Source organism: Mandrillus leucophaeus, unplaced genomic scaffold (genome assembly GCF_000951045.1).
Source record: "Mandrillus leucophaeus isolate KB7577 unplaced genomic scaffold, Mleu.le_1.0 Scaffold115, whole genome shotgun sequence".
NCBI lineage: Eukaryota > Metazoa > Chordata > Mammalia > Primates > Cercopithecidae > Mandrillus > Mandrillus leucophaeus.
Genome location: NW_012099765.1, coordinates 5,830,127 through 5,854,246, shown reverse-complemented (window position 1 = coordinate 5,854,246; position 24,120 = coordinate 5,830,127). Strand labels below are relative to the sequence as shown.

The following is a 24,120-nucleotide window of genomic DNA, read 5'->3' as shown; positions in this document are numbered from 1 at the left end:
CCCTGGCCTCCCTCACTGTATTATTTTGTTCTCACACTGCTAATAAAGACACACCTGAGACTGGGTAATTTATAAAGGAAAGAAGTTTAATGAACTCACAGTTCAGCACGGCTGGGGAGCCTCACAATCATGACAGGAGGCAAAGGAAAAGCAAAGGCACATCTTGTATGGCAGGAGGCAAAAGAGAGCTTGTGCAGGGGAACTCCCATTTATAAAACCATCAGATCTCATGAGATTTATTCGCTACCATGAGAACAGTATGGGGGAAGCTGCCCCCATGATTCAATTATCTCCACCTGGCCCCACCCTTGACACTTGGGGATTATTATAATTGAAGATGAGATTTGGGTGGGGACACAGGCAAACCATATCCCTCACCTTGGAGGGCTCCCTGAGCAGGCTAAAGAAGCAGAGATTATACCCAGCGAGGGCATGCACAGGGCCTGTGCTGTCCTGGCCCTTATGGGAATGATCTCAAGGCTCTTCGTACCCTGTAAGGGAAGGACAATTTATCCCCACCGTGCAGATAAGGATGTTCAAGCATCAGAGGGACAAATCCTTTGCCCAGAGTTACATTAAGCATTGGTACAGGGATTTGAAACCAGGTCCCAACCTCATGCTTCCTATAAGGGAGGTGTCCGCTGCTGGCTAAAGTCAGAGAAAGATTGGGTGAAGGCTTAAAGACCGCCAGTCTGGCACTTCCACCATGCTTTTCTGAGTTATAAAATAAATAGCATTGATTATATGCTTACTATGCCAGGTACCAACTAGTCAAGTATTATCTCATTTAAATCCCTACATGACCCTATCCAGTAGGTAGGTATTATCCTCATTGAACGGACAGGGAAGCTGAGGCATAGAAATGGACTTGCCCTAGGTCATATCTCCTGATGCTCATTCCTGGATCATCCAAGCCCACCTCCAGTCCTCTTTCCTTCCTGACATTAACATTTCAAAAAGAAAAGGGAATAGAAGCCACTTAGGTTTTTCTCCTCCCTGTCCTAGGAATGGGATTAGGCTTCCACCCAAACCTCAGGACCCCTTCCTGCTTCCACCTTCCCCAGCAGCTTTCAGATGCCCAGTTTTGCTGGGCTGTGACCCTGACAAAAACAGACTGTTGGGAACGGGCTCCTTTGGCATCCCTGGGGAGCCAGTTGGGGGGGCGGCAGCCCCTTGGCAATAAAGGTGGGGGCACCCCATGCCAAGCCACATGTGGGTGTCTTAGAGCTCAAGTTGCAACCAATTAAATATCAAAAGCACTCTGGCCAGAGGCTGCTGTGTGGTCTGGGGAAGAAATCAAGTTCTGGGCTCCCGGTTCTCTTCCCCAGGGAACCCGCCCGCCCATGTGTCCACCTGCCAAACCAGCTCCATCAAGCTCTGCCTCCTGAAAAGTGAAATTCAAGGCAGAGTTTCTTTTCCTGCCTGGAGTCAGCCAAACCACCCACTCCTGCCGGCTCATGTAGAGCAGAGAAATATGGAGGTGGCCATGGGACCCCAGCCAGGAAACACCCCTCCAGGGCACACAGCCTGGGCTGCCCCACCCAGGCAAGGGATGCGGGTCAGATGAGGGAAGAGCTCCCCGCTTCAGGCAACTGTGTTTCTCCATCTCAGCTGGAGGTTCGAGTGAGCAGAAATATCCCATTTCCGTCTTCAGTTGAAGAGTTTCAGATGAACTGAAAATATTTTTAGAACTTAGGGGAAAAGGAAAAGGGCCCAGATCTACAGGATCAGGGAAATCGGGTGGAAGTTTAAGGCAATGCGCCAGTTACTAGTGATGGGAGAGATCACATGCACTCCTCAAGGAGTAGGGAAACTCTTCTCCATCGGGCCAGCACCTGGCAGGTGAAGGGGAGCGGTGCTTGTCAGGAAGTTCCCTTTTGCTCCCCTCTTCCATTCTGGAGTAATTCCTTAGGGCTGCCATAACACCCACAGACTGGGTGGCTGCAATCACCAGAAATTTACTCTCTCACAGTTCTGAAGGATAGAAGTTCCAAATCAAGGTGTCAGCAGGGCCGTGCTCCCTCTGAGTCTCTGGGGGGGGGGTCCTTGCTTGTCCCTCCCTGGCTTCTGGTGTTCCTGGCAATCTTTGGCATTCTTTGGCTTGTAGCTGCAGCACCCCTCTCTCTGCCTGCATAGTCACGAGTGCTCTCCCTGTGTCTGCCTTCCCATGGCCATCTGCTTTTAGAGACACCTGTTATATTGGATTAGGGGTCCACACTCTTTCAGTAGGACCTCAACTTAACATCACATCTGCAAAGATCCTATTTCCAAATAAGATCACGTTCTGATGTACTCGGGGTTAGGACTTCAACATATCTTTTGGGGGGGAACCCAATTCAACCCATAACACATCTGAGTCATCAGCATCACCAGCCTCCTCATACACATGCTTCTCTAATCTTGCTGCATTGCCTGCTCACAAGAACAGCCAAGGCAGGCAGAGCAGGCCACACAGAAGACCAACACAGAAGACAAGGTCTGCTCTCATCCCCACAACCAACTCATGGCTCCCGGAGTCTCCTCGACAGCTTTCCAAGGTTTCCAGTGAGGACAGGGAGACATCAGCCTCCTTCCACCCCGTCACTCCTTTAGCAACCTCTCTTTCCTTGACCAGCCACCATATCTCACTGCCAGGTAGCCCTAAGGCTCTGGGGGAGCCAAAGTAACTGGTCTTTAGGAAAACAAACGGGCAACACCGTGGTTTAGGACTTTCCGAAACCTACCCTCTGTCTGGCTCTGAAGAAGTAGCCTTTTTCCTGAGTGCCCGGAGTCCCTAACAGGAAAAAGGAATTAGTCATCTTGCTGTACCCCAAAAGCTGAGACCCGAGAGGCTCCTGGCCTTTTGTAGAAAATGTGATATAGTTTTCAGTCACAGAAAGGAGACCAATTAAGGAGGATTCTAGGACCACTGAAATTCACTGCCTGTTAGCTGAGTGTAGTTTACTTTTTTTAGCTAAATCCCAAATCAGAGTAATCTCTGGAACCTGAAATTCCAGGTCTGAAGCTGAAGTGCACACTCGTGGATGGAGTGAGAATCCCTGACAAACGGGTTAGGTCAAGGAAGGATCGAGATTCATTGCAGCATTTATTTAATCAAATAGCTGCTCACTCGCCCCCCACCCCCACCTCTTCTGCACAGCCTTTATTTGTTCTAACTGATCTTGCATGCCCAGTCCCGGGGATATGACCAAGATCAGGCAGAGATGCAGGCAGTTGAGGTTTTTGTCCAAGAGATGTAATACTGTAGAGGCAAGTGAAGGAAATGCATCTTGCTGGCCCACAGTGTTTGAAGCCAAGTTGACCTGAAGGCCTCACTCTTGGCAGGAGAGGGATCCTCCCACTCTAGCCTTCGTCCCCCGGAAGCTGGGGGGGCTCAGAAGTAGCAGGAATACATGATGGGGAGAAATGGCGTCCCTGAGGAACAGTTAAGTAGGGTGATTTTGTGTAGAACTAAAGCTTGCTAATGGGTTCCGAGCATTTTCTATGTGCTATGTACCCTTCTAAACATTTTGCTTGTATAATCTCATTCAATCTCCACAACCACCCAGGTCAAGGTCAAGCAGCTAGAATGTATCAACTAGAATTCATTCCCAGGAAACCCGGGTGCAGAGTCTGGGACCTTGGCCACTATGTTCTGCCCACCCCCTGACCCTGAGATAGAACGGCTGCCGTCGAGTAAAAAAAAATCACTTAAAGGAGGATGTTTATTATGCTGTCTTTCTTTCCCTGCAAAAGAGATTGTGCCTCAGAAGAGCTGAAGGAAGGGCGGTTTGGAGGACAGCTGGAAGAATTTAAGCCATATCCAGGAAACCACTTCCAGCTGGGGGAGTGATGACACCGGCCTTGTCGGCGACCAGTAGCCCTGGAGCGAGGCAGCCAGCATGGGCCAGGGGAGACAGAACATTGCCTAGAGATGGGGTTGGATGAAATGACCTTTTAGGCTCCTCAGGGTCTTCCTGCTCAGGGCCCCAAGGTCTCATGTGTCCAAAGTGCTTTCTCAGACCTTCGTCTGAAGGAGAAACTAATTGTATTTCCCACCCGGTCTTCCTCTCTGCCACTCCAACCCACCTCTCTCCCTGACCCCTGACTCCCCTGCTCCTCACCCCACACATCCCAAAGCTGCTCCTGCCCTCTGGGTTTTGAGGGGCAGCGGTGTGAGATCAACCCAGACGACTGTGAGGACAATGACTGCGAAAACAATGCCACCTGCGTGGATGGGATCAACAACTACGTGTGTGTCTGCCCGCCTAACTACACGGGTAAGGATCTCATGATTGTGTGTATGGCTGGGTGGAGGGGTGTCGCTAGAATACCATTTTCTTAACTTCTTCCAGGGACTCTCCTCCTCTCTGCCTGAGGACAGAGACTAGGACCCCAAGACCGTGCTATGCCAGGAGGGGCTCCCCAAAGGCCTGTTTGCTTCTCCGTCTCCTCCACCACCAGCCACCAGCAAATCACTACTCCTTCCCACTTGAAACAGAGTCCCAGGCTCTTTAGCTGCTGTTCATCTCATTGCTGGCCTTTCCCTCCTTTAGGGCCCCTGTAGACCCAGTGGTGTTTGAGGCTGGCAGAGAGGTGCTTGCATTGTGTTTATGCTTCCTTCAGGTCTAGTCAACTGTCTCTTGAAATCCACATTTTCCAGGCACTCAGCTGGGAGCTAGGGATACAAAAATGACCAAGACAGAGTTCCTTCTCATAAGAAGTTTATAGTCTGGTGGACAGAGGCGTGGATTCATTAGAAAGAGAACATAACATCTATAAGCCCTGGGGGTGTGAGATCACAGAGGAGGAACCTAACCCAGCCGGAGAATCCAGGAAGGCTCCCACAAGAGATCATTCCTCAGGAAGATCTTTCCACCCACCCATGCTCCAAACACAATACCTTTATTTTCCTACATTAATAGCCCCTAAAAAGGGCAGTTAAATATATCATTAGATTGTGAAGCAAAATGCTACCAATTTTGGTGCAAACACAGCCCGCTTTGTTATGAGATCAACCAAAAGTAGCATATCCCAGACTGGAATTCCATGAATTTGAGGAAAAGTCCCCATGAGACAAGAAGTTTGGGAAGTACTGCATATAATGATAACCTTCTTCTTGGTGTACCATGATACAAATGAGCATATTAGAGGTTCTGAAAATTCCTGCTTTAAAGAAAGCTGTTTGTTTAACCCAGCAGTTCCCAAACATATTTGATCTCAGAGCTTCCCCCTTACCCCACCCTCGAACACTATTCCCAGCCCAGAGATCTTGCGTTGCAAGAAGCACTTTTAGGAAATACCAGCCTAAGGCAAGGAGAAAATGAGGAGGGGGAAGCTCAGGGGCTCCCATGCCCTGGACTACTGGAACCAGGCTTTTATGTCAGGAGTAAAGTGGGTGGTGGGAAGCTGTGAAAGATGAATAGAAGCATCCCTAAAGATGGCAGAGAAGGAAGCCAAATGGCTCCCATTATCCCTCATAGGCCATACCTTTATCAGGCCTCCAGCCCAACAGACAGTATCCCCAAGCACACTCTTGAAACTGCAGGAACGTACCACCACCAAGTGAGAAAACCACTCGCTGTAATAATCCTGGGCTTCCTGGGACCCCAGACAAGCTTCTGTGCTGGGAGAAAGTGTATGGAAATCTGCTGTGGGGGCCGGGTGTGGTGGCTCACGCCTGTAATCCCAGCACTTTGGGAGGCCAAGGCAGGCAGATCACCTGAGATCAGGAGTTCGAGACCAGCCTAGCCAACATGGTGAAACCCCAGCTCTACTAAAAATACAAAAATTAGCTGGGCATGGTGGTGGACACCTGTAATCCCAGCTACTCGGGAAGCTGAGGCAGGAGAATCTCTTGAACCCAGGAGGCGGAAGTTGCAGTGAGCTGAGATCCTGCCACTGCACTCCTGCCTGGGAGACAAAACAAAACTCTGTCTCAAAAAAAAAGAAAAGAAAAGAAAGAAAACTGCTGAGGGGTTACCTCCCCTTCCATCTTTCATCTTCTGAGTGGAATTGTAGCCAAGAGTTGCATTAGCAACAGGCAACACTTACTGTGCACCTACTGTATACAGACTACTAAATTAGCCACTTAGACCAAGAAGTCTAAGGTATGCCCTCAGCCCACAGGGGCTTCTGGTCCATGAGAAGAATCACTGTATAGAGTCATTGGTCAAGAAGAATCAGCTTAGTGCCGGAAGAGAGATGACAGAAATCCCAGTAGTGAACATGGAGACGGCAGTGGGGCTCTAACAAAGGCTTCGTGGCAGGGGAGGGGCTTGAACTGAATTTCGAGCAGGCAGATAGGCAGCAGGAGGACACTGAGGAGGCATTGATGAAGTGGTTTCCTGCCTCAGTTGAGGCCTCCCTGGTGTCTGCTGTTGACCAGGGTGCACTGCTGTCTTGTTGCACTTTGGTCCTGGCAGTGAGTGCTTGTATAATCTCATTTAATGTCCACAACTGCCAATGTCAAGGTCAAGCAGCTAGGAAGTGTCAACCAGAATTCATTCCCAGGAAACCCAGGTACCGAATGAGGCTTGGTGGTTTGCTCTGTCCCAGAAAATGTGCAAGTCCCACACAGACGCTTGTCTGCTTCTCTCGGTCTCTCCAGATGACAAAGAAGAAAGAGGAGGCTTCTCAGGAACACAGTGCCCTCTGTGGTTTTGAGACGCTGAAGGCAAAATTTGGAGAGGGAGGCGTTCAGTGCTCCCTCCCAGGACATGGTTGGGGTCAGCCTGTCCCCCCCACAGCAAAGAACAGACTTAGGGGCTGTCTGTTATTCATTACCCTGCAGCCAGCCCTCCGGACCTACCTGCCCACACCCAGGGCGGGCTCCTGCTCCCACTCTACTCCTGGAGAGAACGTTCATGGTTAGACCTTTCCCTCTCTTAGATCACTCTCCATCTGGCTTGACCAAGTGGAATTTGAGGAAACCCAAAACTCAGATCTTAAAAGCTGGTGTTGCTTGGGAGCTGCTGTTCTGTCTTACCACCCTCCCCCACATTCTTAAAACACATTTGCAGGTGGTGGTAGCTTTTCAGGGCTTATCTGCAAGGGCCATCCCTGGGTATTTATGATCCATTAGGTATTTTGTAGCACTGCAGACTTCAAAGGCAATGTGTCTAGAGACCAGAACTTCAAATTCCTTTCATACTTCCTTCCCTGAAAAATCCAAGGGGCTCACTTATCTATAACAGGTGAAGGGGGCTGCTAAGCCTTGTCTGTGTCTCTAAAGCCTCCTCTGACCTCCTGGGGGAGGCTATGGGTCCCCCTTGTGCTTCCACAAAGTTTGCCCTTCTGTTCACATCTACAAGTCTGTGTTGTAATTGCCTGCTTGTTTGTAGCCCTTCCCAAATAAGCTGTGGGTAGGACAGGACCTGGCCACTGTTGTGTCTCCAGCACCTGGCACAGGGCCTGCCACACAGGAGGTGCTCAGTAAATAAGTGTGGAATGAAAAAAACAAATGAATAAGCATGGCCCAAAGTCAGGACCAGGCATCCTGTGCTCTCAGCTGCACCTGCCCTTGCCCTTGAAAGATCAAGTAAAACAGCCAAATGGTGATGCTAGGACAGTGTCCAGGAGGACACCTGGAATCTTCCCATGGTCACTGCCAAAGAAACCAAGGCAGAGGTGCAGGAGGATACACAAGGAGTGAGAAGGTAGGACTCCTGACGTCCATGCCCACCTGACCAGGGGCTGGATGAGTCTGATCTTCTGGCCAGGATATCCCCCCCAATACTCTGATCTTCTGGCCAGGGTATGCCTACCCTGCCTGAGGCTTGACCTATCTCCCCCATCCGTGCCAGGTGAGCTCTGCGACGAGGTGATCGACCACTGTGTGCCTGAGCTGAACCTCTGTCAGCATGAGGCCAAGTGCATCCCCCTGGACAAAGGATTCAGGTAAGACCTGGCTTTGTGCCCCCAGCACAGAGTCCACGAAAACTCTGCCTCTAACAGTCTAGGTTTTAGGCAGTCTCTGGTCTCTCTGCATGCTCTCTCTCTCTGTGTCATGTGCTTCTCTGTGTCTCTGATTCAGCCATGATCTAATTCTCTCAGTCTCTGTTTCCCTGTGCGTGCCTCTGTCTCTCTGTGGGTGTCTCTAAGTCTCTGTAGATAGACAGGTAGGTAGGGAAAGAGAGAGACAGAGACAGAGAAAGATCCACTCTTTCTCTTCCCTGCACCTTCTTCCTTGCCTCTCCTCTCCCACCAACTTCCCAGTGCTCTCAGCATATCCCTCCTTCCCAGAGCTAAAGAAGTAGAGCAGTTCCACTGGGGAAGCAGAGTCTAAAGCGTATTTGGTCACCTTCTCCATGTGCGGCCTTCACAGTATGCTGCCCCTCCAGTCTACAGCAAGTTTTTCAGCTTATGCACCTGTTGCAGGGGAAGGGGGCAGGAGCACTATGGTCCAGCAGCATGGCCACTGGCGGAGCTGTCTCCATGGCAAGCAGCAGAGCCAATAGGAGCCAGGGGAGCATGTGAGCGGCCCTCAGGGTGGATGGAGAGGCTGCCCCAGGAGAAAGCCATCCAGCTCTTGAGGCTGAGGATCCAATGGCACCCCTGGAAATCCCTTCCAGGCCCCACCTTCCTTCATGAAAACTTTTGCCACTGCCTCTTCTGGAGAAGATCGTGAGACCCTTGAGACTGGGGGTTTTCTGACATCAAGAGGGAGATCCCAGAACTCTGTGGCCAAAAACATTCTTCCCGACTCCAGTGCTGCCTTCTACACACAGCTGCCTCCTTCTCCCCAGTAATCTGTGTCTAACACCAGAGGGAAGCCGCTAGCACCAAGGAGTCAGAGTTTGGGAAACAGGCAGTCCAGGGCAACTGGAGAGACCCCAGGATGTTCCCTTAGCAGACCCCATAAATGACCTTACAGAGCCTCCCCTAGGGATGAGGGCCCTGGGCCCAGAGCTCCATGCCTGTGCTGACAAGTCTTTAAGGAGAATGCCCACCAGTGGCATCTCCAGCCTCTGGGGGGCAGAAGCTCATGCTCTAGGTCTCGATGGGTCCAGGAGCTGTCGTCACCCAGAGTCTGTCCTGTTCTCAGTCACAGGGCAGAGAGTTCTCAGACTCTGGGGGTGTTTGCAACTATGAGTCTAAACAGCAGAACTTAGGACTTCAGGGAATCCCAAGATCTCAGAAAGTCCAATCACAGAATCTTAGAAATTTAGAATTAGAGAATCCCTGAAACTTGAACTTGTAAGCTCTTAGAATCTTAGAATCTAAGAAGCAGGAGTTCTAGTTGTTGCTTCCCAGCCCACCCATCAGTCCACAGATCTTGATTGTGTGCAGTGTAGTGGGGATTGGAAGATGGTTTTAATTCCTCTCCTCAAGGCCCTTGCCATGGACCTAGGGGAGGAAGATTTGACACTGAGTAAATATTTAGCAAAGAAGAAAGTTCTAGGCCCCACGATTCTGGCTGTGTTGCTGGGGCTGTAAGGAAGGAAGAGCCTGCTGGAGGAGAGAAGCAGCCCCACCCCTTTAGGAGCAGAATGTGGGTGACCCTTGAGGGTGGGTGGAATTTGGATGGGTTGAGAGAAGGAAGAATGGCCCCACTGGGGAAAGAAGAAGCGAGTAAGTAAGGGTGAGAGGCAGACATGAGCATGTCTTTTCTTGTGTCTCCCTTTTCTATTTTCACCTCACAATCCTAGAGCACATCACCAGGGAAAATGCCAAGAGGCTCTGGTTTTGCTCAATGAGACCAAATGAAGCTTCAGCCCTTCCATGTGTCTACCCCATTCCTACCTATCTCATCTGCCCTGTGCCCCCTCAGATATGCCAGGTGGGACTTTTAGGCGGTCAAGTTACCTGAGTACAAGGGTGAGAGATGCCTCACAGGACCTCCCCGTCTACTTCCACCCCCGGATTTGACTTCAGTTTACTGCTGATCTTTAACCAAGTATGGGATACTGTGAGGGGACAGGGAAGAATGAAGGGGCAAGGGGTGGGAAGAGACGTGTAAATGCAAATGTGAACCCAAAGCAGAGCAGGCCAGGCTGGCAAGCAGAGTGCTTTGGGCATGCCCGGGAAGGGGCAGGGAATAAGGATCTGCCCATGGAGAGGAGATAAATTGCCTCTTGGTTGAGTGGACAGCAAGCTCAGAGGACACAGGCTTGCACCAGCGCTGGTCAGAAGTGGTCTAGGGGTTACCCTGGTCAACATGGTGAAACCCCGTCTCTACTGAAAATACAAATATTAGCCAGGTGTGGTGGTGTACACCTGTAATCCCAGCTACTCAGGAGGCTGAGGCAGGAGAATCACTTGAACCCAGGAAGCAGGGGTTGCAGTGAGCGGAGATCGCACCACTGCACTCCAGCCTGGGTGACAGAGCAAGACTCTGTCTCAAAAAAAAAAAAGACGTGGTCAAGGGTGCAGGTGTGGGGTTGGAGTGCTGGAGAGCTAATACTGCCAGGTTTTTATGATCCCCAGAACTTATTCCTAGAAACCTCTATTGTAACCAAAGTCCCTTGAGTTCTAGGACAATATAGGAAAGAACAAAATCAGTCTAGCTTTCATAATCTTGAGATATTGTATTTATATGTGATGTCATTATCTTGAGAAGGTCTACAGGCCAGCTCAATAATGTTAGGTTTTCATTAAAATGTGTTTAAATCAAAAATTCTTCCAGTGCAACATTTTATCATTTTATCTCCCATCACCAAACAGCTCATATCCTATGGCAGCCTATAGGGATATTAGCCAAAGAGATACACAGTCAGGGTGACCTTTGCCCAAGTGTGACGATGTTTATCCTTGGAGTTCTCCTTGTACATTCCCTCCTTCAATGAGATCTCAATGAAGGGCAGATACTACCTGTCCATAATACTGAAAATAACAATAGCCAAAAGAAAGATCACAATGACTAGCATGTACTGCTAACTTATTATTTGTCAGGCAAGGTGTATTATCCGACATCCAACAATCTTAGAACGTAGAAACTCATTCACATTTTATGAGGCTCACTGAGGTGACATAAGCCACCTTTGCACACACATATAAAGGGGTGGGGCTGTGAATCAGTCTGGGCCTGACTGATTTCTCAGCTAAATCCAGAGACTCCAGATGTCTTGGAACCAAGGACAGCACTCGGTTACTCCCCCTTGTGCAGAATCAATAGACCCAACACATATTAAAATGCATAAACTTTACACTTTAACTGGAAGAAAGATAAAGGCAAGCATTTGAGAACAATAGGGAATGCAGGTTATAGCACCAGCTGCCTCTGTTTAGTTGATGGAGAAATATTATATAGGTCCTTGCTACCAGAGGTTCTGGAACCAGCAGGATCAGCATCACATGGGCGTTTGTTAGGAATGCTAGTTCCCAGCCCCCACCCAGACTCCCTGAATCGGAAGACACATTTTAACAAGATCCCTGGGTGTTTTGTATGCTCATTAAAGTTTGAGACTTGCTGGTATGGAGAGGGCTGCAGCATTTTAAAAGAAGGAGGAGGTTAACACATTTGCCTCCAGACCTCTACTGCTTAGTCTGAGAGTGAGAATAGCTTCCCTAATTCCTAATAAAGACCTCGCCAGTAGCCTCGAAGTCCAGGCTTAAAATATTGGATTTTATCCTGTAAGTATTGGCCAGCTATCATTGCCTTGCAGAAAGTCAAATAGCTTAAGTTGCTCTGTGACTACTTTTTAGAATTCAGGAGACACACAGATGCCTACCTGGGCCAAGTTTGACACAGTAGCAGAAGTATACATGGTGCTATATTGAGCACATGCCCCTCGAAGGCATTCTCAACGTGTTTCCTTAAAAGACTCTGGTTGAACATGTAAGTGTGTACTTCTAGTGCAGCAATAGGTTACGTATTTCAAATTTGCCAGTCAAGTAAAGATGAATTGGTCAGATCTTAGCGGATTTCAATTTTTGAGCATAGGCCCATAAGTCCTCAGTTTCTGGAACTTGTTCCAGTCAAGAACACGTCACCCGCTCTGTGTCTTACCTAGCTATGAACCTACAGCCTGCATCATGCTCTGCCAACCCCAACGATGTCAGTGGGGTTGCCACGTGTGGATTCCACCCCACTTCTATCCATTCCTAAAGAGGAGAGGGAGGAGAGGGATGAGGGAGGGCCATCCCTTTGCCCTGATTCTCCCGTGGGGCTGCTTTTCAGATAGCCTAAGAGTTCAGAGAGCTCGCTCCCTCCGCCCTCATCTCCCTGCCTATGTCGCCTCCTTCTGCCATGCCGCCGCCGCCTCTGACTTGGATAGGTTGTGGCTATTATTTTTACTCTGCCCACTAGAATTCAGCTGTTAGGCCCACAAAGGTACACAGGCTTTGCAGAAGGCAGAAGCGCCAGTAATCATTTGCTTATATGTGCCTGTGGGTGCACCTAAGCCTCTGTGACTCAGCCCCTCGGTGCCTTCAGGTGTGTTTCTCCACACTCAAGGAGACCAGGTTTTAGCCAAGGTGGCTTCCTCTGGCCAGGTTTTAAACCTTGTCTAGAAGGGGCGATAATGGAATTGCTGACGCACCACTCTTTTAGGAAGGGCCAGATTAGTGTGCAGGGCCTGGGGTGGAGCAGGTGTTCCCATCCTCTTGCCCAGGTAATATGAGCCATTTATTAAGGCAGAAGAGATTTTTGCCTTTCTCATCCCGGTCTGAATCTCAGAGTGCAAACAGTATCACATCATCTTCTACATGTCATGTTGAATATTTACTTAGTGTTTAATGCACTACACAAAGCATATATCATTTTTAAAGCAACCGTAAGAGGTGGAGTTATTTATCAATTGCATTTAAAGATGAAGAAACTGAAACACAGAGAGGTAATGAGTGACTGATCCACTTAGAACAGTTTCTGACACGCAAGTGTAAACTAAGTCCTATCACTTGATGGGGGTATGGGGATCCTCAGGGAAGTGCCTGCAGTTTCTTGCCTTCTGCAAAGCCTGAAGGCTTTCTCTCTGCCCTCTGGTTTCTTCCTTACGATGGAGTATGGTAGACCCTCCCTTACAGGGTCCTGGGAGGCCTCAATGAGAACTCAGAGAAAGGGGCATAGCACAGTGCCTGACCCAAAGGAAGGACCAAACTGAACATCAGTTTCATGTAGGAAGTGGCAGATCCAAGCCAAAAGCTGGATGAGTCCACCCCTGTGTTCCTCACCCTGGCTCTGGAACACAAGACTCACCCCACCATGAATGGAACAAAGGCCATGGGCCACCAGGGAAACCTGCTGTGGGGCCAGGCTTTGCAGATCCCAAAGGAACTTGGGTAGATAGAAGAGATGGGGAGCGGTCATCTGCTGAGGGGGGCTGGAGAGTGACTGCCTGGAAGCTGGCCCTGCCTTGAGGAACAGCCTTGCCTCTGCCTGTGTTCCAGGTGCGAGTGTGTCCCTGGCTACAGCGGGAAGCTCTGTGAGACAGACAATGATGACTGTGTGGCCCACAAGTGCCGCCACGGGGCCCAGTGCATGGACACAATCAATGGCTACACATGCACCTGCCCCCAGGGCTTCAGGTAAGGCAGGAGGGCACCTCAGGAAAGAGGCAGCCTGGGCCAGGTGGCAGGGGCTGGGGCTGACTGGCTAAGGTGGCCAGGGTGGAGACTCAGGCCCAGGTGGCTGTAGCCCTTGTTCTGGGTGATGCCTTTATTCCCCTGACACCTTTGCAGTCCTTACATGTCCACATGAGGGAAATAGCGCAGGTATTGGTGATCCCACATTGTAGATGGGAGAAGAGCTACTTGTGGCAACTCCACGTGAAAGCCGGGCTTAGGTTCAGCTCATGTAATGTCATGCTTGGGTAGGATTCCATCTAATGGAAGATGCCACCACCTTGAAGCCCAGCTTGCAGGGTGGAGGTAGCCACATGGCCATACTGACCAGAATCTTCTTTCTAGGCTGGAGAATAAACATGACGGTTCCTCAGTGGTAACCTCTATTCTACTTCTGTTGCTATGAATTTGGCTACTCTAGATGCTTTATCTAAATGGCCACACACAGCATTTGTCCTTTATCGGGCTTATTTCACTTAGTATATCATATTCTCAAGATTCATCCATGCTGTCGGGTATGTCAGAATTCCCTTTGTTTTTACTGCTGAACAATGTTCCATTGGACGGATGAGCCACATTTTGTTTGTTCATTCATCTTTCTGAGGGTGGGAATGTGCTCTTGTAAGAAATCACCCCCAGGCAATTCTGATGACACTGAAATTTAGGGACCTCTACTCTAGTCCAACTCCATGATTTTATTTCTTGGAGCCGGAGTCTTGCTCTGTTCTGCAGGCTGAACTCGCACTCCTGCGCTCAAGCGATCTGCCCCTGTAACTGGGATTACAGGCTCATGCCACTATGGCTACCCCAACTCTCTTAAAAATGGGAAATGTGGGACTTAGAGAAGGAAAAGATCTTGCCCCGGTTAGTGGCAGGGCTGGAAGTAGCCCCTAGAACTAGTGTTATTTCCCATCTCACTCTACCTCTCTGCTCGAGGTTCTTTGGCCTGAGTAACTGTGATTGTCTCCTCTTGGCCATTCTCCTATCTCCCTCCCCATTCTCTCCCGCCTTCCAGTGGACCCTTCTGCGAGCACCCCCCACCCATGGTCCTGCTTCAGACCAGCCCGTGCGACCAATATGAGTGCCAGAACGGGGCCCAGTGCATCGTGGTGCAGCAGGAGCCCACCTGCCGCTGCCCACCAGGCTTCGCCGGCCCCAGATGCGAGAAGCTCATCACCGTCAACTTCGTGGGCAAGGACTCCTACGTGGAACTGGCGTCCGCCAAGGTCCGACCCCAGGCCAACATCTCCCTACAGGTGTGTCCCACCCTGCCCTGCCCTTGGAAGGACCTCAACATGTCCCCAAGCTCTGATTTGTTCAGAAAATTGCTGGAATGCCCCATCTTGGCAGTAAAGCACCATCAGGGACCACACTCAGCTTGAGGACACCTGGACCAACTCATCCAGAGAGTTCTATAGATAACTCCTGACCAGCTCTTGCTGCAAACTGCAGCCCCCACTTCCAGCCTCATTCACTCAATCCTCCAGAAAATATGCATTCAACTATTGTACGCCAGACACTGTGCTGCGGAATTGGGATTCAGTTCAACACAGACCAAACCCCTTGTCTGAGGCCCATCCACTAATCCAAGAATCTCATTCCGGGTGACTGGCTATGAGTGCAACTTCTGAAACCAGCAAATTTCAGCCTTGGCAATGCTTTAGAATCACCTCGAGAACTTCTTAAATTGTCTTCGGCCAGGTGTGGTGGTTCATGCCTGTAATCCCAACACTTAGGGAGGCTGAGGCAGGTGGATCACTTGAGGTCAGGAGTTCGAGACCAACCTGGTCAACATGGTGAAACCCAGTCCTACTAAAAATACAAAAATTAGCAGGGCATGGTGGTGCATGCCTGTAACCCCAGATATTGGGAGGCTGAGACATGAGAATTACTTGAACCTGGGAGGCAGAGGTTGCAGTAAGCCAAGGTCATGCCACTGTACTCCAGCCTGGGCAACAGGGCAGGACTCTGTCTCAAAAAATAAATAAATAAATAAATAAATAATAAAATTATATTTGCCTGGGCCCCATCCGCAAGTTCTGGGGTGAAGTCTAGACACTGGAATTTTTTTTTTTTTTAATTCCCCAGATGACTCTTAGCATAGTGCCTGGTTCCTAGCAAACACTGAATTAATTATCATTGTTAGCATTTTCTTTATAACTCTTATTAGCCAGGCCCAGTGGCTCACGCCTGTAATCCCAGTGCTTTGGGAGGCCAAGGCAGGTGAATCACTTTAGGTTGGGAGTTCAAGACCAGCCTGGTCAACATGGTGAAATCCCGTCTCTACTAAAAATACAAAAATTAGCAGGGTATGGTGGTATGCACCTGTAGTCCCAGCTACTCAGGAGACTGAGGCACTAGAAATGCTTGAACCCAGGAAGCAGAGACTGCAGTGAGCCAAGACTGTGCCATTGCACTCTAGCCTGGGCCAAGATTCCGCCTCAAAAACAAAAATAACAACAACAAAAAAAGCCTTATTATTCTACTTTATACAGAGAAACTAAAGAAGGGCCTAAACTTGGGCGGGATCACGTTATGCACCAGAGGGAGAGGGCAGATTAGAGTTTGGGCCTCCTGACATACATAAATATATGAATATAGTGGTGCACAGTAGGCACTCAGTAAAAATGTGTGGAACTGGTTTGCTCAGTCAGCACTTGCTGAGGTGTAAGTTGAGGCCTTACCTTCCGGGGATTTACTGACTAGACGGAGGAGGAAAGATGCACGTGAATTTAGACGCAGCACAGATTCAGAAGCTGCTGCCTGGAAGAGGGCTCTGTGAGATGGGCAGGGGAGGTTCAGTCTCAGGTAAGCCCTTACTAACACCCTGGCTGCTTTCTCCAGGTGGCCACTGACAAGGACAACGGCATCCTTCTCTACAAAGGAGACAATGACCCCCTGGCACTGGAGCTGTACCAGGGTCACGTGCGGCTGGTCTATGACAGCCTGAGTTCCCCTCCAACCACAGTGTACAGGTAAGGGCCTCTCTCCTTCCTGACCCACTGTGTGTTCCCCCGCATCCTTCTGCCTCTGGGCCTGCAACTCAGAAGGGGGATTCAGGAGAACTCGGGTGTCCCTTCTCCCTGCCCCTACCACGCACATGTGCGCACACACACTTCCTCCTCACCGAGTGGCGGGTGGGAGGGAGAAAGGCGTGTCAGAGGAAGAGGCAGAGGAAGGCAGGCCCGCGGAGGAGAGGTGACACCTCATCACCATAAGATAAACAGGCAGCTAGCTACTGTGCGGGAGTGCGCACTGCAGTGGGGACAAGGCTGCTTAATGAGGTGCCCTTTTCGAAATGTCATCTTAATCTTTCATTAGTTTAAGAAAGACAACAGGGGACAATTAGCATGCAGCTCAAAGGGAAGAAACTCAAGGGCACTGAGGGAGCAGGGCCACCCCTTAGGTGACTTTCAAACCGTTCTGAAGGGCAGCTTTTCCTAAACTTCAGCCTCTCCAGCAGCCACCCTGGCTTGTGTGTGACAGGTGTGGCAGCTGGACTTTCACTTCAGATGTGCTGCCTTACAGCAACTTGCGACTGCTCACTTTTTTTTTTTTTTTTGAGATGGAGTCTTGTTCTCTTGCCCAGGCTGGAGTGCAACGGAGCAATCTCGGCTCACTGCAACCTCTGTCTCCCAGATTCAAGCGATTCTCCTGCCTCAGCCTCCCTAGTAACTAGGATTAATTACAGATTCATGCCACCATGCCTGGCTAATTTTTCTATTTTTAGTAGAGATGGGGTTTCACCATGTTGGCCAGGCTGCTCTTGAACTCCTGACCTCAGGTGATCCACCCGCCTCAGCCTCCCAAAGTGCTGGGATTACAGGTGTGAGCCACTGCACCCGGCCAACTGCTCACTTTTTGCATATAGCTGCTCCTTAAGGAATGATCATCTGGGGAATCACAGACATGCTAGTTGGATATGTTAGATTTTTTTCTGCTTCTCAGTAAAATAAATACTAAATATTACAATAAAAATTATTTTAGTTATATTTTTATAATAGTTATAAGAATGACTACTAAAAGTTAAAAATGTCTGTGTGACACCTAAAATCATGTGAAACTACCAGTAGAAGGAGAGCCAAACCTTAGGGAAGACACAGTACAAAAGAGAGGCCACACTGTCCCGTCAGAGGCAAGAGCACATTTCATAGGGATTAGTGAAGAGCTGCAACTTTCAGACATTTTATTTTCCCTGCTAACTAAATCTTTTCTTCCATTAAAATCTTATATTGAACTTAAGAATCACAAATACTTAGAAGCAAAACCACCCTGCAGGGTTGAAGCAAAGATCCCCCTCCACACACGCTGTTGTCAAGGCCCCTGATAAATGATCCAACAAACCCAATTTGAAAGCCATTGGTTAAAACCAGTGGTTCTCAAAGTGTGGTCCCCGAGGCAGCAGCACCGGCATTAACTGCGGACATGATAGAAATACACACTTTCAGACTCTACCCCAGAACTACTGAATCCAAAACCCTAGGGCTTGGCCCCAACACACCTGTGCTTCAGAGAACCTTCCAGGTGATTCTAATGCACACGTCTAAGAAACACCAGTTTCCACAGGAAATCTTCCTGCAGAAGGAGCGGTCTGAGTTGGGCCTTGAAGAAAGGGAAGAACTTGTGAGGGCAGAGAGAACAGGTGGACGAGCCATGCCGGGAGGTCGGCAAAGACAGACGAGGGGCAAGGAAAAGGGTGTTGACCAGAGCAGGAGGCTCCCGGTGGAAGGTGGATAAAGACCAGGCAGGTTAGGACAGTTGGGCACAGTGGACACCAGAAGAAAGAGCTCACCCTGGTGGTCTCCCTAGAGCCTGGACCGCCTAACATCTGTGTCCCTAGAGCCATGGGTCCTGGCCAAGTGGTGAGGACAGAGAGCCAAAGAGGCAGGGCCAGGGCAGCCTGTGAAGCATTTGCTATTGCATAAATCCAAATGTGAACAAGTGATTCAGCCTCTTTGTGCCTCAGTTTCCCCCCCTCCCCCTTCCCATTTGTAATGTGAGCAATAGCAGGATATACCTCTTAGGGTAGTCACTGAGGGTTGAAACAACACTGGAGGAAGTGTTTGGCAAATTAAGGCTTTACACAGACATGTCAAGGACAGAAGGTTAAAGCCAGGCTTCCAGAAGCAGCTGAGCCCTGCCCTGAGCTGGGGGCCTTCCCAAGCAGAGCCCAGCCTTTGCCCTCTGCTAACATTAGCCGTCAGGGCTGGTGATTTGGTAAAGGGCTGGTGTGGCTGGTAGGAGTGTCGCAGCACTGTGCTGAGTTATGAAATGGAAGGTCAGAGAGTTGCTGTCCAGAAGCTGCTGTCAGGGAGCCGTGAGTTGGAGCAGGTAGGTGGCCCTGGAGAGACACCAGGCTCTGTCTTAGCCATGGGGAAACCCAGCTAAGGATGCCCTGGCACTCCTGGCCTAGATCTTCATGCTGAGCCTGTAACAGATCTTTAGTATCCTTCATTCAGTTTACAATCCTCAGGGGCCCAAGGCTCTAGCAATTCCATATTAAAATGGTTTTGCTTCCGAACATTTTCCCTGAGGCAGCCCTGTTTCTGTTCCCAGTAGTACACTCTCACTCATTCCACATCTGTCAGGCCCCACGTTTGGGCCAGACCCTGGGCTAGGTAAAGTGCAGGGGCCACATAGCTAAACACACACAGTCCAGGGAGGAAGACACACATATCAACAAGCAGTGGCTGCACAGCAGAATCAGCTCATGCTCACTGGAGACCCTGGGGTCATACAGGAACACTAAGGATGAAGCAAAGATTTTTTTTGTTTTTTGGGTTTTTTTGGAGACAGTGTCTCACTGTGTCACCCAGGTTGGAGTGCAGTGGCATGATCACAGCTCCCTGCAACCTCCACCTCCCAGCCTCAAGTGATCCTCCTCCCTCAGCCTCCTGAGTAGCTGGGACTACAGGTGTGCATCACAACATCTAATTTTTGTTTTTTTTTTCTGGAAGAGACAGGGTTTTGTCATGTTGCTCAGGCTGGTCTTGAACTCCTGGGCTGAAGCAGTCTGCCCACCTTGGCCTCCCAAAGTGCTGGGTTTACAGGCGTGAGCCACTGTGCCCCCCAGGAGCAAATATTTTTGCTTGGAGGACCTTGGAGGAGGAGCTGGTGTTTGAGCTGCGACATGACCTGTGCCTCAAAAGCATTTTCTCAGGCTGAGCAGCAAGGAAGCCCTGGGGAGGAGGAGGCCCCATCAGCCTGCATGGAAGTCACATGGGAGGGCTGGGGTTAATGGAGGGCACGGGCTGAGCTGACAGGCAGCTGAGGGGACCAGGAGGCCAGTCCAGCCACAAAAAATGAGATCTCTTCCTCAGCATCAGTGCAATAACCTCTAGCCACCCAGGAAGGCCACCTTGGCCTCAGGGCCAGAGCCAGGGAGCCCAACCAAAGCTGTTCTAATCAGGGGAGTTGGCAGCTTTTGGCCCACTAAGGCCCACTAACCAGCTTCAGAGTGAGGATAGCAGCCTGGGTTCCCAGCAGGGACCTGCAGGCTAGATTCCATGGTCTCCATTCTGTCCATGCCTGATGTTATTCATCTGCACAGCCATAATCACAAATGGTGACGAGGGAACATGAAGATTCTATTCCAGGCCGCAGGGAAAATATACAGAAAAACCCACCTGAGCCCCTCCTCGCCCCAGAATGGGGACAGACTTCACTCTTCCTTGGCACTGAGACTTGTGAGAAGGCCAGACTCACCTGCCAGCAAGGCCAAATGGCCACATAGGTAACAGACATGGGGAAAATGGGCTGTAGTCCCCATAAGAAGTGGTGGGGGCTGCAGTAGCCTGGAGGGTGGAGCCCCATCCAGAGGAGTGGCTGGCCTCAGCTCCAGCAGACGCTGCCGTGCGGGAATGCAGATTATCAAGAGAAGCGGGACCAGCGGGGTTTCTATGTTAGCTATCTAAGTTTTTGAATGTTAGGCACTTTAAAACACCGTGTGGATGTGCTCTTTGAATGCAACGCAGTGCGTGCTCTCCGAGTCTTGATTTCTACAATCCTATCCACTGCCAAGGTCTTTGTCTTGTTAGATCCTCACTCCTGTTTTAGGCATGAGAAGTCTCATGTTAGAAACCCAGTGAGTGGCAGAACTAGGATTTAAATCCGGGTCAGTTTTCCACCCAAACCAGCTCTCCCACCGTGCAGGCTCTGGGACATGAAGGACAGAGCCGAGAGAGTGTAGGCTGTGCTGCAGGAGTAGGGGGTTGCTGCAGTGGGGCCTGAGGTCTCTGCTTGCTGCCTACCCGAAATCCCAGGAACTCTTTGTTACTGTGAGGTTCTATCGCCACCTAGTGGTCACAACTCAGCATTCAGGTTAGAGCAAGCATCACCTAGAGGAATAACAAACCTTCCCTCCCTCAAGTCCCTTAAGACTTCAGGCTGAGCACCTTAAGTCTCTGAGCCTTAAGTCTCTTATTTGAAAAATGGAGGAAAAAGTGTGCCTCCTTCCTGAGGGTTGTTAGGGTTAAATAAAAGAATGCAAGTGAACTGCTTAGCATAGGGTAGCACAATGCCCGGCCTCTACTAAGAGATTAACACGTATCCACCATTATTATTAAAAGCAAAAGAAAGCCAGGCATGGTGGCTCATGCCTGTAACCCCAGCATTCTTGGAAGCCAAGGCAGGAGGATCGCCTGAGCCCAGGAGTTTGAGAGTATCCTGGGCAACACAGTGAGACTCCACCTATGCAAAAAATAAAAAATTACCCAAGCATAGTAGTATACACATATGGTCCTAGCTACTTGAGAGGCTGAGGCAGGAGGATCACTTGAACCCTGGAGGTCAAGGCTGCAGTGAGCTGTCATTGCACCACTGCACTGCAGCCTGGGTGAGAGAACAAGATCCGATCTCAAAAATAAATAAATAAAAGCAAAGGCAAAAAGGCCACAGGCCACTCTGGCCAATGCCTGTGGTCATGCCAGTTCCAGACAGGATGCATCCAGCCCCGCCCTGACAACTCCAGAGCTCTCCACCTCCCACTTGGCACCAGTTCAGTCTGGCCCGGCAGATAATAAGGAAGACCCTCAGAGCCCCTTCTCTGCCCTGAAATCCTTAGATATCTCTCCAGGAGACTAATTACTGGGGCTTGGGACCACTATATTTCTTTTAGCGTGAACCTTAGGTTGTTACTGTGTTTTCCATTTTTTTCTCTACTTTTGTCACAGTAGAGCCATTTTCCCATTATTTTTTTTCAAAGGCTAAGATTTAATGATTTTTTTTTTTTTTTTTTTTTGAGACAGAGTCTCGCTCTCTTGCCTGGGCTGGAGTGCAGTGGCACAATCTTGACTCACTGCAACCTCCACCCCCTGGGTTCAGGTGATTCTCCTGCCTCAGCCTCCTGAGTAGCTGGGACTACAGGCACCCGCTACCACGCCCGGCTACTTTTTTGTATTTTTAGTAGAGACGGGGTTTCACTATGTTGGCCAGGCTGGTCTCGAACTCCTGAGCTCGTAATCTGCCTGCCTTGGCCTCCCAAATCCTCAACAGGGATTTGTCAGGGAGAATTCAAGGATGTAATCCCAAAGTGCTGGGATTACAGGTGTGAGCCACTGTGCCCAGCCATGATTTTTTTTTTTTTTTTTTTTTTTTTTTAAGGCAAGTAGAAATGGAGGCATCCTGACTTAAGGATGCTGGTAAAAAGCCAGAGCCTTTAGCACTGCCTACCCTGAACCTCCAGGGACCCAGTTTGAAAAACACTGGCTTCAGTCATTATATCCAAGAGACTTGGTTAAAAGGTGCCAGGAAGAAGAGACCTGTTAACCCATGAGTACCTACTGGCATAGATAATGTTCTGGGAGGTTTGGATTTGGAAGCAATCCTGACTTGGAACCTCAGTTTCAGCACTTCTTAGCAGTGTGGCCTCCATCAGGTTACTTAGCTTCCTTCCCTAAAATGGGACTCACAAGAGTCCCCTCCTCAGAAATGGGAATGAGCCAGTGGGAGTATACAGAGACTCAAAGCCCTGGGTGGCTGTAAGGTTGTGAAATCCGTAGGCAGGCTCTTCCAGGGCTCACAAACCTACTCCCCCACCCCAGTGGCTGCCACACCCAGCTCCAGCAAGCCCAGAGTAAGGTCGAGGAGTCATCACTTCCACCTTTCACTGAGCACTTGCTAGGTGTCGGTGGCCACGTACTGCCCATTAAAACCAGTGTAGGGCCAGGCATGGTGGCTCACGTAAATAATCCCAACACTTTGGGAGGTCAAGGCAGGAGGATCACTTGAGGTCAGGCAAGAACAGCCTGGCCAACATGGCGAAACCGTGTCTCTACTAAAAATACAAAAATTAGCCGGGGATGGTGGCAGGTGCCTGTAATCCCAGCTACTCGGGAGGCTGAGGCAGGAAAATTGCTTGAACCAGGGAGGTGGAGGTTGCAGTGAGCTGAGATCGCACCAATGTACTCCAGCCTGGGTGACCGAGCGAGACTCCATCTCAAAAAAACAACAACGAAAACAAACAAACAAAATGCAGTGTAGGCCAGGTGCAGTGACCTGTAACCCCAGCACTTTGGGAGGCCAAGGCGGGAGGATCACTTGAGCCTGGACTTCAAGGCTGCAGTGAGCGACAATTGCACCACTGCATCCATCCTGGGCAACAGAGTAAGACCCTGTCTCTTACTAAAAACAACCAAAAAAAAAAAACCAATGTTGTAAAATGAATATAAAACTCACTGAATAGAAGCAGAAACAGGGGCTTACAGAAGTGGTGTGACTTGCCCAGAGTCCCTCAGCTGACAGACCCAGTGTGATTCCAGATCTCTCTCCACAAAGCATGACCTGGCTGAAGGCTATACCTGGAGCCTACCTAGGACTCTCCCATGTGGGCATCAGATGAGGCCCTCCAGGAAGCCCAGTGCTGGGGCACTACAGAACCCAGCACTCTGTCTAGGGCAGAAGCCAGTGACCACACAGCCCTCTCTGATCTGTGACTTCTGCCAGACCACTGTCTCCAGGCCGGGTACCCCTGGAGGCCACACACCAGCACCTGGGATGGCAGGAAGGGGAGAAGGAGTTGGGCCTGGAGCCAGCTGCCAGGCAGGAGCAGGTGGTGTGTGTTCGCTGTGTCTGTGTGTGTGTCTATAATGGGAAAACAGCTGCCCTGACTCCCTGAATCGTAATGTTGGAAGGGAATGCCTGAGCTGCAGCCTCTTGACAGCTCCCTTTCTGACAGGTGGCTGCCCAGCATCTGTTGACACACCTCCAGGATGGTGAGCTCATTTGCATCCAAACAGCATCCATTTCTAGGACGCTGTGGGATGCACCTGCATATTTTTGCATGTGTTGTTGGAAAACTGTGTGAGGGCTCAAGGTCACAGTTTATGGTCTCTGCACGGGGCCCTCATCCCTCCCCTTCCTGCTTTTACCAGCCCATCCATAGGATCACAGGCCTCTGCCTTGCCCTCAGCTTGCAACTTGGAGCAGCTGGAGGCTTCTGAAATAGAAATAGCTCTACCTCCATAGGGCTTTTTGGATCCCCATCACAAAACCAGATTCCTCTGTGGACTCTTTTACCCACCACTCCACCTCCCACTAGCCTATCTCTTGGCTAGACCTTACATTGATACGCTGTCATTTGATTCACAGGAAAGGCTAAGGAAAGTGGAATGGAAGCTTTGTGAGTGCAGTTACCCTATA

The 24,120-nt window shown here is 49.9% G+C and overlaps 1 protein-coding gene across 1 annotated transcript in view; it reads left to right on the top strand.

Moving 5' to 3' along the window:
* Positions 1-24,120, top strand: part of SLIT3 (slit homolog 3 (Drosophila)) — a gene marked incomplete at its 5' end in the record, with an annotated part of 547,731 nt that overhangs the window by 512,528 nt on the left and 11,083 nt on the right. The window contains 5 exons of the mRNA XM_011997974.1: positions 4,120-4,259; positions 7,785-7,878; positions 13,309-13,446; positions 14,498-14,738; positions 16,327-16,457. Of these exons, the coding sequence (XP_011853364.1) occupies positions 4,120-4,259; positions 7,785-7,878; positions 13,309-13,446; positions 14,498-14,738; positions 16,327-16,457 (744 nt within the window). The remainder of the gene's footprint in view (positions 1-4,119; positions 4,260-7,784; positions 7,879-13,308; positions 13,447-14,497; positions 14,739-16,326; positions 16,458-24,120) is intronic.